Source organism: Aspergillus neoniger (genome assembly GCF_003184625.1).
Source record: "Aspergillus neoniger CBS 115656 unplaced genomic scaffold BO87scaffold_22, whole genome shotgun sequence".
Lineage (NCBI taxonomy): Eukaryota > Fungi > Ascomycota > Eurotiomycetes > Eurotiales > Aspergillaceae > Aspergillus > Aspergillus neoniger.
The window spans coordinates 238,713-252,776 of record NW_020291150.1 but is presented as its reverse complement, the minus strand read 5'-3'; the positions used below and the strand labels follow the sequence as shown (position 1 = coordinate 252,776).

The 14,064-nt window shown below is 51.0% G+C and overlaps 6 protein-coding genes across 6 annotated transcripts; 2 read left to right on the top strand and 4 right to left on the bottom strand.

The window, feature by feature from the left end:
- Positions 1-88: 88 nt before the first annotated feature.
- On the bottom strand, positions 89-1,357 carry BO87DRAFT_388011 (uncharacterized protein; the record flags this gene model as incomplete). The annotated part of the gene is made up of 1 exon (XM_025624837.1): positions 89-1,357. The coding sequence occupies one exon, from the start codon at positions 1,355-1,357 to the stop codon at positions 89-91; it is 1,269 nt and encodes a 422-aa protein (XP_025478291.1).
- Positions 1,358-2,009: 652 nt separating this feature from the next.
- On the bottom strand, positions 2,010-6,371 carry BO87DRAFT_460291 (5-oxoprolinase; the record flags this gene model as incomplete). Its single annotated transcript, XM_025629005.1, has 7 exons — positions 2,010-2,242; positions 2,299-3,502; positions 3,554-3,739; positions 3,794-5,223; positions 5,280-5,378; positions 5,431-6,286; positions 6,335-6,371. The coding sequence occupies 7 exons, from the start codon at positions 6,369-6,371 to the stop codon at positions 2,098-2,100; spliced, it is 3,957 nt and encodes a 1,318-aa protein (XP_025478290.1). The 3' UTR covers positions 2,010-2,097.
- Positions 6,372-6,653: 282 nt separating this feature from the next.
- On the top strand, positions 6,654-8,265 carry BO87DRAFT_439656 (allantoate permease; the record flags this gene model as incomplete). Its single annotated transcript, XM_025627935.1, has 1 exon — positions 6,654-8,265. The coding sequence occupies exon 1, from the start codon at positions 6,709-6,711 to the stop codon at positions 8,263-8,265; it is 1,557 nt and encodes a 518-aa protein (XP_025478289.1). The 5' UTR covers positions 6,654-6,708.
- An 827-nt stretch (positions 8,266-9,092) lies between these two features.
- On the top strand, positions 9,093-10,837 carry BO87DRAFT_98708 (NAD(P)/FAD-dependent oxidoreductase). Its single transcript, XM_025629717.1, has 2 exons — positions 9,093-10,664; positions 10,717-10,837. The coding sequence occupies exon 1, from the start codon at positions 9,182-9,184 to the stop codon at positions 10,466-10,468; it is 1,287 nt and encodes a 428-aa protein (XP_025478288.1). The 5' UTR covers positions 9,093-9,181; the 3' UTR covers positions 10,469-10,664; positions 10,717-10,837.
- Positions 10,511-12,284, bottom strand: BO87DRAFT_427371 (Zn(II)2Cys6 transcription factor; the record flags this gene model as incomplete). The annotated part of the gene is made up of 4 exons (XM_025627401.1): positions 10,511-10,669; positions 10,717-11,418; positions 11,477-12,156; positions 12,212-12,284. The coding sequence occupies 4 exons, from the start codon at positions 12,282-12,284 to the stop codon at positions 10,511-10,513; spliced, it is 1,614 nt and encodes a 537-aa protein (XP_025478287.1).
- Positions 12,285-12,454: 170 nt separating this feature from the next.
- On the bottom strand, positions 12,455-13,912 carry BO87DRAFT_362005 (Zn(II)2Cys6 transcription factor; the record flags this gene model as incomplete). Its single annotated transcript, XM_025621612.1, has 3 exons — positions 12,455-13,163; positions 13,223-13,696; positions 13,745-13,912. The coding sequence occupies 3 exons, from the start codon at positions 13,910-13,912 to the stop codon at positions 12,573-12,575; spliced, it is 1,233 nt and encodes a 410-aa protein (XP_025478286.1). The 3' UTR covers positions 12,455-12,572.
- Positions 13,913-14,064: the final 152 nt, after the last annotated feature.

Below are 14,064 nucleotides of genomic sequence, written 5' to 3'. Positions count from 1 at the left end.
TTCCAACTCTTACCCTCCCAACGGCCCCATTCCAAATTATGAACCTACCACCGAAGGTAAGGATGTGTGAGATATCCGTCTCTGGGGACTAACGTGGAATCGAAAGAAGCAAGTCAAAGCCTTCCCGGAGTCGCTCTCTATCCTGCTGCCCCAGTTCTCCATTGCCTGCATTCTCGATCAAACGCGTTGCCTTTTCCAGTTTCGCCGGAAATACCTTAGCAACCAGTGCCTGCACAAATTCCCTTCGAGCCGCGGGATTGTCGATTACAAGCAGGATCGAAGCGAAGATATGTGTTTTATTCACAAATCTCGCATCGCCGACCTTATTGAGAAGTCCCTGCATCTGGCGATTATATAGCAGCCGGTACCATCTCAACCGCTCTGCCGAATCCTCTTGAGTATCCAGAAACTTTCCATGTTCTACTGGGTCCATATCCCTCATGATCCATTTAGGGAATGTAGCATAGCCCAGGAACCGTGGCATGGTCTGCACCTCATCCCAGTCAATGATTCCACTCACATTACACTGCTCATCGACACGGATGTTCGCGGAGTCAAACTGCGGCACTGCAAGCACGAATGTCTCATCCTTTTCGTCTTTCTGGCTCGTCGACAACGGCATGCATCCGATCATCATTTCCAGCATTATAAGACAGCCAACGTCAAATGCGCCTTCTTCTTCTTTCCCGCTGGGTGATCTCAAACGGCGCTCACGCAAAAATTCCATAGTGGACTCGTAAGGACCATACTCCGCATACTGCACATCAGTCCCGGACCCCCTCCTCGAATGGTAGCATGGAAGCACCCGAAGATCGCCATGGACATCCGGTCCCAACGTACCAATTCCGTCGAAACAGAACCTGTGCAGCTTTGCCATAGTCTCTGCGACACTGTCCAGTATGCGCAGTCGCTTTTGGTCCAATGACATTGCCCCTGAGTCATCGAACCAGGCATCCGAGACCAATGTTCCTGGGACGAAACTCTCAACGATGTACGGTGTTTCCAAGACATTTTCTGATGAGACATCGAAATCGTACACTTCTGGCATGGGGATATGGGCTCGCTTTTGGATGAATTGCATCATTTCCACCTTCGCAATCAAGGCACTTTTGGCAGTCTCTGTGCAGTGCCCTGGACGGCAGCTGATGGGTAGGCGGATGATGTAACGCACCTGGTCGTCAAATTCGACCACATGAATAACATTACGGCTGCCTTCATGACAAAAGAGCACACTTGCAGTTGTAAATGTGTCTATAGTTTGCTTTCGGCGGACCTCAACGGCAAGAATAGTGAGTGCAACACGGCTAATTGTGAGAAGGTCATTGAATTGCTCTTTCGCCGGCGCTGGATGTGGCATTCTGGTGCCTGTACCACTTGTATCACGAATTGGGAACGCCGTGGTGGTTTTCTCGATGGGGATTAAGAGGAAGAATCAGAACGAACCCAAAATTTGGAGGTAGATTTTGGAGACGTGGAGCTGAGCGCAGAGAAAACTAAACGTTTTGACCGTAAGTGAAGGGTGAAAACCATTCACGAGGCCTTCAAAATGCACAGCGAATGCCTTCCTCATATTCACTGAGCTGCCTATCACAGAATAACATTATGAACAGCTACGCACAATGGAGTAATCAAGGCTCTTCCCCTTCCATGAAAAGGCTCAACACAAGCTAATTTCACTCTCCCTGACATTCACTCAACTAGACCCCTCTTGTCTGAACCCAGATACAGCCAATTTACAGGCATATCCAACCTGTTGTTCGATACTATTACTGGTGGTCTCTCGAGAGAGCAATAGAGAGCAATAGAGAGCAAGATATTCATCAATAATACCGTCCTTCCGAAGACTTGATTGGTGATATCTAGCAGAGGCTCCACCTGTTTGTGTCTACATACCCCCAATGATCTAAATCAACTATCCTGCCTTTTGAAGGAGAAGCAACTAAAATAATTCGGCATGTAAGAAGTCAATATTGTTCAATTAGCAATCACATGATCGCCGGTTACGCCCCCCAATGTCTCATCCCTGCTTGTCATACACTTCGCCTCGCAAGTTTTGCTATGGGACTGCAGGGCTATCACCTCAACGAGTATCAATGACTATAAAGCTGCTTCAGCGGTGGCACTGAAACTGTGAACACTTCCTCGTGCTTCGAATACTACCCGAACATCCTCCAAACTGTTGCCAATACAGATGGGTATGGCGTTCTCTTCCGATGGCGTTCCCCAGCCACCTCCGCCAGGACTAGTATTCATGTCAGCCAAGCGTTAAACGATGATAAGGGAAGCTCCTCCACTTACGTGTGAATGATAATACGCTCCCCAGGCTGCACTTTGAGCTCCATCTTCCCCCCAATGTTGATCGTTCGCTCAGTCCCATCCAGCTCTTTCTTCACGTACAGGTTCAATCCCGCCTGGCCAGCCTCACCACCAGCCAGCCCATATGGCCGATAGACGCGACGTTCGCTCAGCATAGAGGCTGACAGGGGAATGCGGAACTCCAGTTCCCGAATCACACCGTCTCCACCGCGGTAAAGTCCCCTGCCGCCAGACCCCTTGCGGATAGAGAACTGTCGCAAAATAACAGGATATCGCAGCTCGTACACTTCTGCATCGGTGATCCGAGTGTTGGTCATATGGACATGAACACCAGATGTGCCATGCCAGGATGGACCAGCACCGGAACCACCACATATGGTCTCGCCGACGCCGAAGCCCGGGATGTCGTTACCATTTTCGTCTAGTCCACCCATACCAAATGAGATGATATTGCAGCATCCTTGCGAGGCTGCACAGGCTTGGAAGGCTCCTAGGACGACATCCGTGATACGCTGCGATGTGATGGGGTTGCCGGCGCAGACGGCCGCATACCCAGATGGATTGATAAGCGTGCCGGAAGGAATGATAACGTTGATCGGCGCCAAACAGCCTTGGTTCAATGGAATGTCAACATCGATAAGGGCGCGCAGGCTATAAATAATTGCCGAGTGGGCAATGGCTTTGGGTGCATTCAGGCAGTTGAACGTCTCTCGCCCGGTGCCAGTGAAGTCGAACTCGGCAGATCCGGTCTCTGCGTCGATGCGGATCTCCAATCTAATCTCTGTACCATCATCCATGAAGTCAGAAAAGCGGAGGGGCTGTCCGGCGGCCTTTCTGCCAATTGTCTTAAGCAACTCTCGTACTGCGGTTTCGGCATTCTTTTTGATGGCGTCCATGTAGAAATGGACTACATCAAGCGTGTTTTCTTGAACGAGACCTTCCAGTAACTGTGCACCCTTCTGGTTGGCTGCAATAGCCGCTTTCAGGTCGGAGACATTGTCTTTGTAAGTGCGAGTGCCACTGCAACCTGGGTACGAGGCTGGCTCGTCATATAAGAACTTCCGCACCATGTCTTCGTCAAAATGGCCTTGTGACACCACCTTGAATCCCATGGTCATGGCACCTTCCTCATATAGCATCTTACTGTCTGAAGGCATAGAGCCTGGCGCAATACCTCCGATCTCGGCTGGAACTATAGTTAGACATGACTATCCCATCAACAAGCGGTGTTACTTACCATGGTGGCCTCGAGAGGCAACATAGAAGATGATCTTGCTTCCTTGCTGATCCCAGACAGGAGTAATGATGGTTATGTCCGGAAGATGCGTTCCGCCAGCAAGTGGATGATTGGTGAGAATGTGGTCTCCTGGCTTCAGGTTTCCACCATACTGTTCATGCTGATACCGCACAGCATACTCCATACCTGAAAATGGCCCAAGTCAGCTGTCGTTGAGAAGTATAGGAAAGCAGCACTTACTGCCGAGGTGAACAGGGACATTAGGTGCGTTTGCCACGAGCTTTCCGTCCGGTGAAAACACTGCACAGGAAAAGTCCAATCGCTCTTTAATGTTGGTTGAGACGGATGTCTTCTGGAACATCCGGCTCATCTGGTCGGCAACCGACATGAATCGATGACCAAAAATTGAAAGCTTGATTGGGTCGACCACCGTTGCGTTGTCAAGTTGATTCTTGACCGACTGAACATTCAGGATTACATGGCGAGATAAGATAGTGGCCGATGCATGGGGCTCAACGACAATGGTTTGTGTCTTGTCGATGATCATGGCTGGTCCTTGGATGAAGCTGCCTGGCTTCAGGTGCTCTAAGAAGAAGACTGGCGTGGTGACACGCCCGACGCCTGCAAAATACACCTCTGTGGAATCGTCCCGGCTTTCCTCTCCAATAGTTAATGTCGTAATAGATCGCAACTCGGGCTGCGGCGCCTCTAGGGGGACGGAAATGGCCTTGCCTACTCCACGAACACGTATATCTTCGACTAGGATATTGCGACCTGGGAAGGTAAAGGAAAATTCACGCTGATGCTCTTGAATGAATGCTGCCCCAAAATCTCCGCCATCTGGTCTGAGGACCATCAGAGTATTATCCGTTCCTTGGTAGCGGAGATTAAGGTACACCTCATAATGTATGCGAGTCTCCTCAATACCGTCTGCGGTCAAGGCTTCGGTGACCTTTGCCTTGAGAGCCTCAACACGGCCATTGATTATTTCCATTGCACTCGCGGTAAGAGCTCCGGACGCAGGCTCCTGGGCCTCGTGCACCACGTCAGCAAGAGCCATACCGTATGCGGAGAGAATCGACGAATAACGGTGGACTATGACGGTCTTTATGGACAATGACGATGCAATTGCACATGCATGTTGTCCACCTGCTCCTCCAAAACAGGCCAAGTTATGTGCTGAAGTGTCATATCCTCGTGCCTCGGTCAATGCCCGTATGGGCTTTGCCATAGATTCATTTGCAACTTGAATGAATCCCAGCGCAATTTCCTCTGGTGTCTTCCGGTGACCTGTCTCTGCATTAATCTTATCTGCCAGTTCCGTGAATTTTTGACGAGTGACCTCGACGTCAAGGGACTCATTCTCGTTAGGCCCAAAGATCTTGGGGAAATAGTCCGGGAGCAGGCGGCCCAGGAACAAATTTGCATCAGTCACAGTCAATGGACCTCCTTTGCGGTAGCAAGCTGGCCCTGGATGTGCACCTGCAGATTCTGGTCCAACCACGAAGAGCCCGTGCCGCCAGAACAAAATGCTGCCGCCACCAGCCGCTACTGTATTGATGTCTAGCTGTGGAGCCATTACTGTCACTCCTGAGATGGTGTTCTCGAAAGTATGTTCTAGCTTGCCGTCATACCGTGAGACGTCAGTACTGGTGCCGCCCATGTCAAACCTAGCTATTCGGTCAGCGAGTATCCTCCTCAATCTGACGCCCGAGATAAAACATACCCAATAACAGGTTTACCGTCTTCTGGGTCAAACGAGGTGCCTGCGTAGCCTACCACACCACCTGCGGGCCCCGACAAAATAGCGCGCAAACCAGAGAACCTAAGCACGGTGAGCTTTAACTCGGACTATCTAGATGGCAAGAAGATAATACTTTTGAAAGTTTACCAGACCACCATCGCTTTGCATAAATTCGCAGCGCGTGTCTGACGATTGTAACCCGTCCTGGAAGCCGGATCGGAAACCTTGGATATATCGTTGAATCACCGGCGTTAAGTAGGCGTCTGCCGTAGCTGAAGCGCCTCGAGAGGTCATTTTTATCATAGGAAGCAGCTGGCTAGAGAGCGAGATCTGCGTGAATCCGATCTCGTTGGCAATCCTCTCGATAGCCAACTCATGCTCTTGGAATGTATATGAGTGTACGAGACAGACAGCGATGGAGAGATATCCTTCATCGAAAAGCTTTTGCAAACTCTGTCTCGTCTTCGCCTCGTCGAGAGGCTCTAAGACACGGATGACCTCTCCACTGACTCCCTTCTTCAGGTAAGGATCTGTCTCCAAAGCCGCTTCGAGGCGTTCTTTATCTGGAACAGGATTCTGTTGATAGCCCTCTATAGTGACTCGCTCATCGATCTCGACCACATCTTCATAAAGCACGTCGGGTCGCTGGATGTTCAAAGCAAAGAGCTTAGGACGCGACTGAGTCCCGATGCGGAGTGCATCCTTGAAACCCTTTGTGATCAGAAGCGCCACTCTTTCTCCTTTTCTCTCTAGCAAAGCATTCGTGGCGACCGTCGTTCCCATACGGATACTGACGCTGCCAAAATCCGATGTGGTGAGTTTCTGGTCGCGGGGAAAGCATTTTCCAGTTGCTTGTTCAAGAATCCGGCGGATGCCTTCAATCGGGGCATCTGCATAGTTAGCTGGATCTTGCGAAAGCAGTTTGACGACAATATCTTCCTTGCGGCCTTCTACAATCCCCAGACAATCGGTGAATGTGCCACCACGGTCTACAAATGTCAGCTTTGCGGTCGCCCAATTCAGGCAGCGCAACTCACCAATGGCAATTTTGATATTGAGCTTCGATGAAGACATGATTATTGACTGAATATCACCAGTAGACGTGCACTGAACTGTTTCTCCCAATGGTCGGCGTGCCCCTTTATAGAGTGGCCTCCGGCATTCATCTCCAACAGCGCTCGCTCCAATGCCGGCGCTATCTTATCGTGCCCTATCATGGGACCTTAACGGTACTTTGTTATCGGCCTCGCTCCGACCTTCCCCTCGCCTTAGCCTTTCGGGGCATGGAGTTCTGATAACAAATGCCGACGTCGTTATCAGGTGCATCTATATGATGCTATAAAACTGACACTCGACGACATGGTCGGGGTGCTTCTCCCACCTCATCAATGCAGATGCTACACTGGCCGCCATGACTACCGACCAGAAGAAACCTGGCCTCGACAGCAGCGCCTCCGATGGGGAGAAGATTAAGCATGGCCAGATGGACATCCTCGACCATCGGACGGGGCAAGATGAAGATGTTGCAGTGCAGTTTCTCGCCCAGCTTGATCCCGCCATCATGGCGGAACCCATCTCCGACGCAGAGGCGCGACGCGTGCTGTGGAAGATTGATTTGATATTGATCCCATTAATCATGGTCACTTGCGTGCTCGCCGCAGTCGACAAGGTCATCATCTCTAATGCCGCTATCTACGGTATGGAAACTGATACCCATCTCACCGGCAACCAATATTCCTGGGTGGGCTCGATATTCTACTTTGGCTATCTGCTCTTCGAGTACCCTGCTGCGCTACTCATCCAGCGGCTCCCCGTAGCCAAACTCTACGTGGGAATGGTCTTCGCTTGGGCAGTCATGATGCTGTGCACGGCCGCTACGCAGAACTTTGCAGGTCTGGCGACAGTGCGCTTCCTCATGGGCATGCTCGAGGCATCGGTGTTTCCCATCTCCAGCATTCTGACAGTAATGTGGTGGAAAACGAGTGAACAACCTCTCCGGGTAGCCTTCTGGTTCAACCAACTGTCGTCGGTCTTCTCTGGAGTCGTCAGCTACGGCATCGGACACACCCACACAGCACTACACCCCTGGCGACTACTCTTCCTTGTCCTCGGCGCATTCTCCATCCTGTGGTCAGGTGTCCTATATATCTTCCTCCCGGACTCCCCAGTCCAATGCTGGTACTTCTCCGACCGCGAAAAGTTCGTCTGCCTCGAGCGCGTCAAAGACAACAACACGGGTATGGAAGATAAAACCATCAAATGGTACCAAGTGCGTGAATGTCTCCTCGACCCAAAGACATGGCTCCTAGCTTTGTTCTCGCTCGCCCAGAACATCCCCAACGGCGGCCTCGTCACCTTCTCCGCCCTCATTGTCACCGGACTCGGCTATTCCTCCCTGATCACCACCGTCCTAGGCATCCCCACCGGTGTCCTCGCCACCGTATGGCAGATCCTGCTCTCGTTACTCGCCTCCCGTGTCCCCAATTCCCGCTGTATCATCATCGCCGTCGCAAACCTTGTCCCTATGGCCTGTGCTATCCTCATGTGGAAACTGCCCCGCTCCGACAAACACGGCCTCCTCGCCTCCTACTACGTCTTTTACACCTACTGGGCACCCTACGTGCTATCCACTTCGCTCCCTATGGCTAATACCAGTGGTCACTCCAAAAAACTGACTCTGAATGCTATCTTCTTTATCGCATACTGCGTGGGGAATATCATCGGTCCGCAGGTCTTTCGCTCCACGGATGCCCCGAGTTACTCGCACGGATACGAGGGCCTGCTGGCTTGTCTGGTTGTTGCGATCGTCGCGATCTCAGCCTACGGCGTACTTTGTAGATGGGAGAATCAGCGACGGGATCGTGAACAGCAGCAGCAGCAGGAGCAGCAGTCTGTTACTGTCACGGAGGATGCGGCATTTTCGGATCTAACGGATAAAGAGAAGAGATCGTTCCGATATACATATTAGTGCAGTATAGATTTGAAAACAATAATGACATTGTGAAGAATAATACTATTACTAGTAATTGAAAACATTAGAATATCGCTACACCCTCATTCGTGATCACTGATCTTGCTCGCAGTACGTACTTACATCAATCACCAGATAAACGTACAGGGTACCTACAATATACCAACCACTTCGTAATGACCCCAAACCCGCTTACTCCAAATGATCACTTTCTCCGCTTTACACACTACTAATAGTACTACCCAGTAGTAGTATGATCAACCCATCCAATGACCACCTCGATATCAACGAGCGGGGTAAACCCCGAGACAAGCGAATCATGTGGCCCAACATCTAACCGATAAGAACCTACTAACATTAAAGTAAGTAGCTACCGACTACGTAGATAGCATAGAATAGGAGTAGTATGCATACGCCGGTTCTATACCCACCCTATCATATTAAGCCATGAATTCAAAGTGGGGAATCAGTAGCGGGATGGATCCTTGCAGATGATAAGTAGGTATGATTAAACGGGCGGGAGGAAAGGGGGAAGGTCGGAACGAGGCCCGGGTTGGTCTGCTGGGCTCTTACTTTCATTCTTCTGTTCTCTGTTGGGTGGGGGGGGATTGATTATCTTGCTATCTGCTGGGAGGAGCTTTATCGTGATAAGGGATTGCGTTACTAGTATCCCCCGAGGGGGTGAAATGATGGCTGAGGGGAAGGCAGGTCGGTGCGACGTGGATACTAACTAACTACTCTCCGAGTGATTGGTAATTGAGGGGTTCTGGATACTATTCCGAGGGTCTCTGGATTACAGTCGTTGGTTGTTGGTTGATAGCTTTGCTCGATACTCATAGCTAGATAAATAAATACTTCAGTTGAGTGGTGAAGGTGTGAACCAGAATCATATCCAATATTTGGCTATCCTACCATGAACCGGAACACAAGAATCCTCATCGTCGGAGCTGGCTGCTTCGGTACTTCGACCGCTTATCATCTCGCTCAGCGCGGTTTCACGTCCATTCGTGTGCTCGATCGATATCCCGCGCCATCCTGCGAGGCCGCCTCAACCGATATCAGCAAGATCATTCGCAGCGACTATAACGAGCCGCTGTATGCTCGTTTGGGAATTGAGGCGATTGCCGCCTGGAAGTCCTCAGATTTGTTTCGTGGGCTGTACCATGTCCCTGGCTGGGTTCTGAGCGCATACAAGCTGTCGTGCGCGTTTGTGGAAGGGTCGATTGAGACGTGCACCAAGCTCGGAGTTGAAGGATTGGAACGCCTGTCGACGCAGCAGATCCGTGAGCGGTTTCCCCTTGTGACGGGTGAATTGGATGGGTGGAATATCAACGTCTGGAATCCGACGGCTGGCTGGGCGGCGGCCGGGGAAGCCTTGCGGCGCATGGCCGCCGCAGCACAGGGGCAAGGGGTAGAGTATATCTCTGATGAAGAGGGCTGGGTCAAGAGGTTGTTGTTCGATGAGGCGAAGCGTTGCACGGGAGTGATCACGGCTGATGGCTCAACGCATGTTGCTGACTTGGTCGTGGTGGCTGCCGGAGCTTGGACGCCAACATTGCTGGACGTGGCGGGCCATTTGACGGCCAAAGGCCACAGTGTGGCGCATATACAACTCTCCCCGGCGGAGACAGCTCATTATTCCGCACTGCCTATCATGGATAATCTGGAGCTGGGCTACTTTTTTCCGCCGCAGGCAGACGGGGTGTTCAAGATGGCACACAGCCAGTTCATCACGAACATGCAGACGGACACACGGTCCGGAAACAAGTCATCTGTTCCGCACACCTTTGTGGACAATCCGCAAGATGATCTCCCGCTGGAGATCGAAGCTCAGATGCGCCGGAACCTTCGTCGTGTATTACCGGAACTCGCCGACCGTCCATTCTGTTATACCCGTCTGTGCTGGGACGCTGATACCGCTGACCGCCACTTTCTGATTTCACCGCACCCTAATCATCAAGGGCTGTACGTTGCTGCCGGAGGTTCAGCGCATGGTTTCAAGTTCCTGCCCGTGCTGGGCAAGTACATTGCCGACTTGCTGGAAGGATCTTTAGAGTCCGACATTGCCCGGCAGTGGCAATGGCGCGCAGGCCAGACGGTGACAGCGAAGAATCTAGCCCATCAGGATCCGGAGTTGGAGTTGAGTGACCTGACAGGATGGAAGGGACGTAAGACTCGTGAGAGGGGGCCTAGATTGTAATAATCATCAGGATGAGAAAATAATGCATACGATAATGAATGACTATGTTAGCGCTAGCTTCCACCCCCCAAGCATCGTCATCGCATGTTCCCACTCAAAACGGGCTGTCTTCTCTGACATGGCGTCATTAGCAATTTCATTTAGGTTAAGGTCACGGCGTCGCCAAACCATCTCTATCACTTCTCTTGCCGGGGTGATGTTCTAAACCATTAGCTTGTGAAATGGTATCCGTGGGTGAATAGACTTACACCAAAACGACGAATGGCCTCCCACTCCTGGAAGATCTGCAGAACAACGACTCTGTCCCTGTCGTCTGAGGCACAGCAACCTGCTAGGAAGAGAGGCCATAGAGGGATCACTGCAGTGCGCCTCATGTTGGACTTGTGCGCCTGTATGAGATTGAGAATCTGACGAACATAGCGGCGTTTCTCCTCAGAGGTAAAAGATGGACACGAAGAAGTTGATGTAGAAGACGAACATATCTCGTATAGGAGCAACATTGCGCCCAAGCGATTTGCTTCAGCAATGACCATACATTCTTGCCCCGAGTGCATGTCGATATCCGCATGAGGTGGCGTCTGACGGAGCACCTCCAACGAGTGCTTCAGTCTATATGCGCTCTGAATGTCCAGCTCACGCTCTTGCCATGCTAAATCAGTCAATCCATCTATCAAGAGAAGCAGCGCATGGCTGAATCCCATATAAGGGTCAATAACATCCGAGGATGGACTCGAAGGCAAGGCAGAAAGACATGGATGCGTTCGTGGACAATCCCATCGAAAGGCAGTTCGGGCAAGAACGAGGTGAAAAACAAAGTAACGGTCGAAGAAGCCAACAAGCTCCTGGCTGTGCTGCGACGATGTTTTCCAATATCTTTGCTTTCGTGCAGACATGACATTCTGGAACCCATCAAGGTGAGTCACCCACGATGAACGACTATGATCTGAAATCTAATGGTGTTAACTCTCACGTCTGGACTAGTGTGGTAGTGTTGGATATCCTCAATACCTCAAACCAACAGAGCATCAGAACAAGCCCCAATATCTCGTCCATCTCCCCATCTGACCAACTATCCTGATCTAGAAGACCTTGGAGGTGGAGTAGCGCACGGTGATAGTGTTCCAGAGCAGAAATGCGATACCGCACTTGTGAAAGACGCAGGGTATTTGCGGAAATGGCCAATGCCGCATGATAGATGCCATCAGAACTAAGAGCCATGGGCAAGATCAAGTATCGATATGGATTCGATTGCACATTGTCGACCAGGGTTGAGCTGCTGCAAATGACTGTCTCAAAGAATGCCAGCAGCATGGGATCCTCGCTGGATCGATTCAGGGCCGTGACTGGCATTGTATTCATGGCGGGTGATAGTAGCAGCCGTCGTGGATGACCGAGCGAGTTCCCGCCACATCCCCTTTGGTACTCTACACAGAGCCGACTCACGTCGTCAGCGGACGTGTTTAGAAACATCCACTGCTGGTGCGAAATCTTGGGCGTAGGATGTCGCGGCATCTTAACCAGGTCGTGCTCATTTGAGACATCCATTCTCTTGCGGCCGTTTTTTGACCATACTCCGGTCCTTCCATGACAGACGCCCTTGGCGATCGATTCGTCAAGCCAGGTCAACTGAAAGCTGTATTCGCAGCCCCGGTTGTTCCGCGCGCAGCGACGGCAGACGGGATGGCTCTCTTTGGTATGCATTAGCTTACAGAGGCTATTCAATCCGGAGGTGAAATATCGTACCATCACATTTTACCCTCCGGGCCCTACAAGCCCAGCAGCCTGTCCGGGTGCGAGAGATGAGGGAGGGCGCCATGAGATGGAGAGGAATGGCTGCGGAGAAGGAAGGAATGGTTTATCCGAAGCCATTTATAGGCCACGCGGGGAACACCCCGGCCTTATCAGCGAAACCTTAATGCATATAGCTGCACTCAATATAAGTCTGGAATATATCTTGTCATGAAACCCCATTCCTCAGTGCCCTAACTTCTCTTCCTTGAACTGGCTGGTTCAAGCCCCACTATTCCAATGCAAAGACAGCGACATAGGCTATCTGTTCTGTTAATGCGACCGTTCTGATGGTGTGGAAGAGAAGCGGGCATTGTCAAATCCAATCAAAACTAACATAATCATCGTGCAAGTGGGCAGATGCTTGGGATATCCAGCCACTGGTGTCGCGGTTATCTCTAAAAGAGTGCTGTAAAGTCATATTTTGTAGGATGCTTCTCCGTTCCTCCGATGACGCATTCCACATCTCATCACTGTCTGGCATGCTAAAGTCCAGATCTGCGAGCGTAAGAAGTGCACTCATTTGTGAGCCACCGTGACTTTGACCATCAGAACCGAATATCTGTTTTGGCCCACATAGCCGACATAACTTATAAAGGGCCAACCCGAATCGCTTAGCTTCTTCCACACTTACCCAGATGAGAGCTACTGGTGCATCAAGGGGATGCTGAGCTAGCATATTCGGATACGAGAACAATCCCAGCTGCCGACAGGTTTCCACGAGCGATGTGAGTAGTTCGTACTTGGATGATGGCAGATGACAACGAAGGTTCAGGTCAAAAGTCGCCTCCTGCTTAGCTATGAGCAGAGCAAATATAAGCTGGAGAAGAATGCTCTGGTATGTCGGCATCTGCCAAGGTTTTATCTCGAAATGCTGTGGTGTTGATTCCGACACATGCCACCGAGACTATGATTAAAAAGACGTCAGCCCCTGTTTGACAATACCGATCATGCTACAATCCCTACTTTTTGTGCCTGTATAGCAGACAGCAATTTTTGATGGAAATGCATCGCCGACTCACGCCCCTCCCGGTCACCCTTGATCCATAGTCCAATCATTAGCATGGACTGTATGAGTATGCAAGGCTCCTTGGTAAGATCAAAGGTTCCTTTATGAAGGAAAGGCCAGACAGGATGAAATTCGCTGAAGTAAATATCTATGAAATCCTGGGCGATCCACCGTGATGCATCGGGAACTGATGCATTCAGCTCAGTTCTCAGATCCTCCTGTGTTCCGAGCGCCTGTTGCTTGTCGTCCTCAGTTGCGTTGACATCAAGCGAACAGCTCAAACCCCGTTGTTGACACCGGCTGCACGGGTGTCCGCCATCACAGCGTTCTTTTCGAGCATGGCACTTTTGACAGGCCTTTACTGCCCGAGACTGTGGAGGCTTTCTCTCAGGGTGATAGTTTCGAACATGACGCCGTAACAGGTCGCTGGTCTACAGTTAGCTTTTAGAGCAGATGCTCAGGTGCTCCGGGCATGGCACATTCCTCCGGGCTAAAGTACTCTCACAATAAGGACACGAGAGGCGTTCTCCATCATTATGACGCGCACTATGTCTCTTCAAGTGTTCTCTCCGCTGATAAGTTGCACCACAACCTGGATGACCACATCGAAAGCCATAGCGTGACCTGGTAGGTTTTGGGGGAGGCATTATCGTTGGTTGGTTCGGGGCTCTCAGTTCTTGCGAGGATGTAAGAGGGATGCCGGGAAGTGACGAGAAGAAGTGACGCAGTTACCGAAGTGGCCGCTGTTGCACCCGCTCCACGGATGAACCCAACACCAAAATGCCAATAGGTAATCAGC

Excerpts from the sequence above, each read along its gene's own strand:
- BO87DRAFT_98708 (XM_025629717.1), top strand. The coding sequence starts at position 9,182 with ATGAACCGGAACACAAGAATCCTCATCGTCGGAGCTGGCTGCTTCGGT.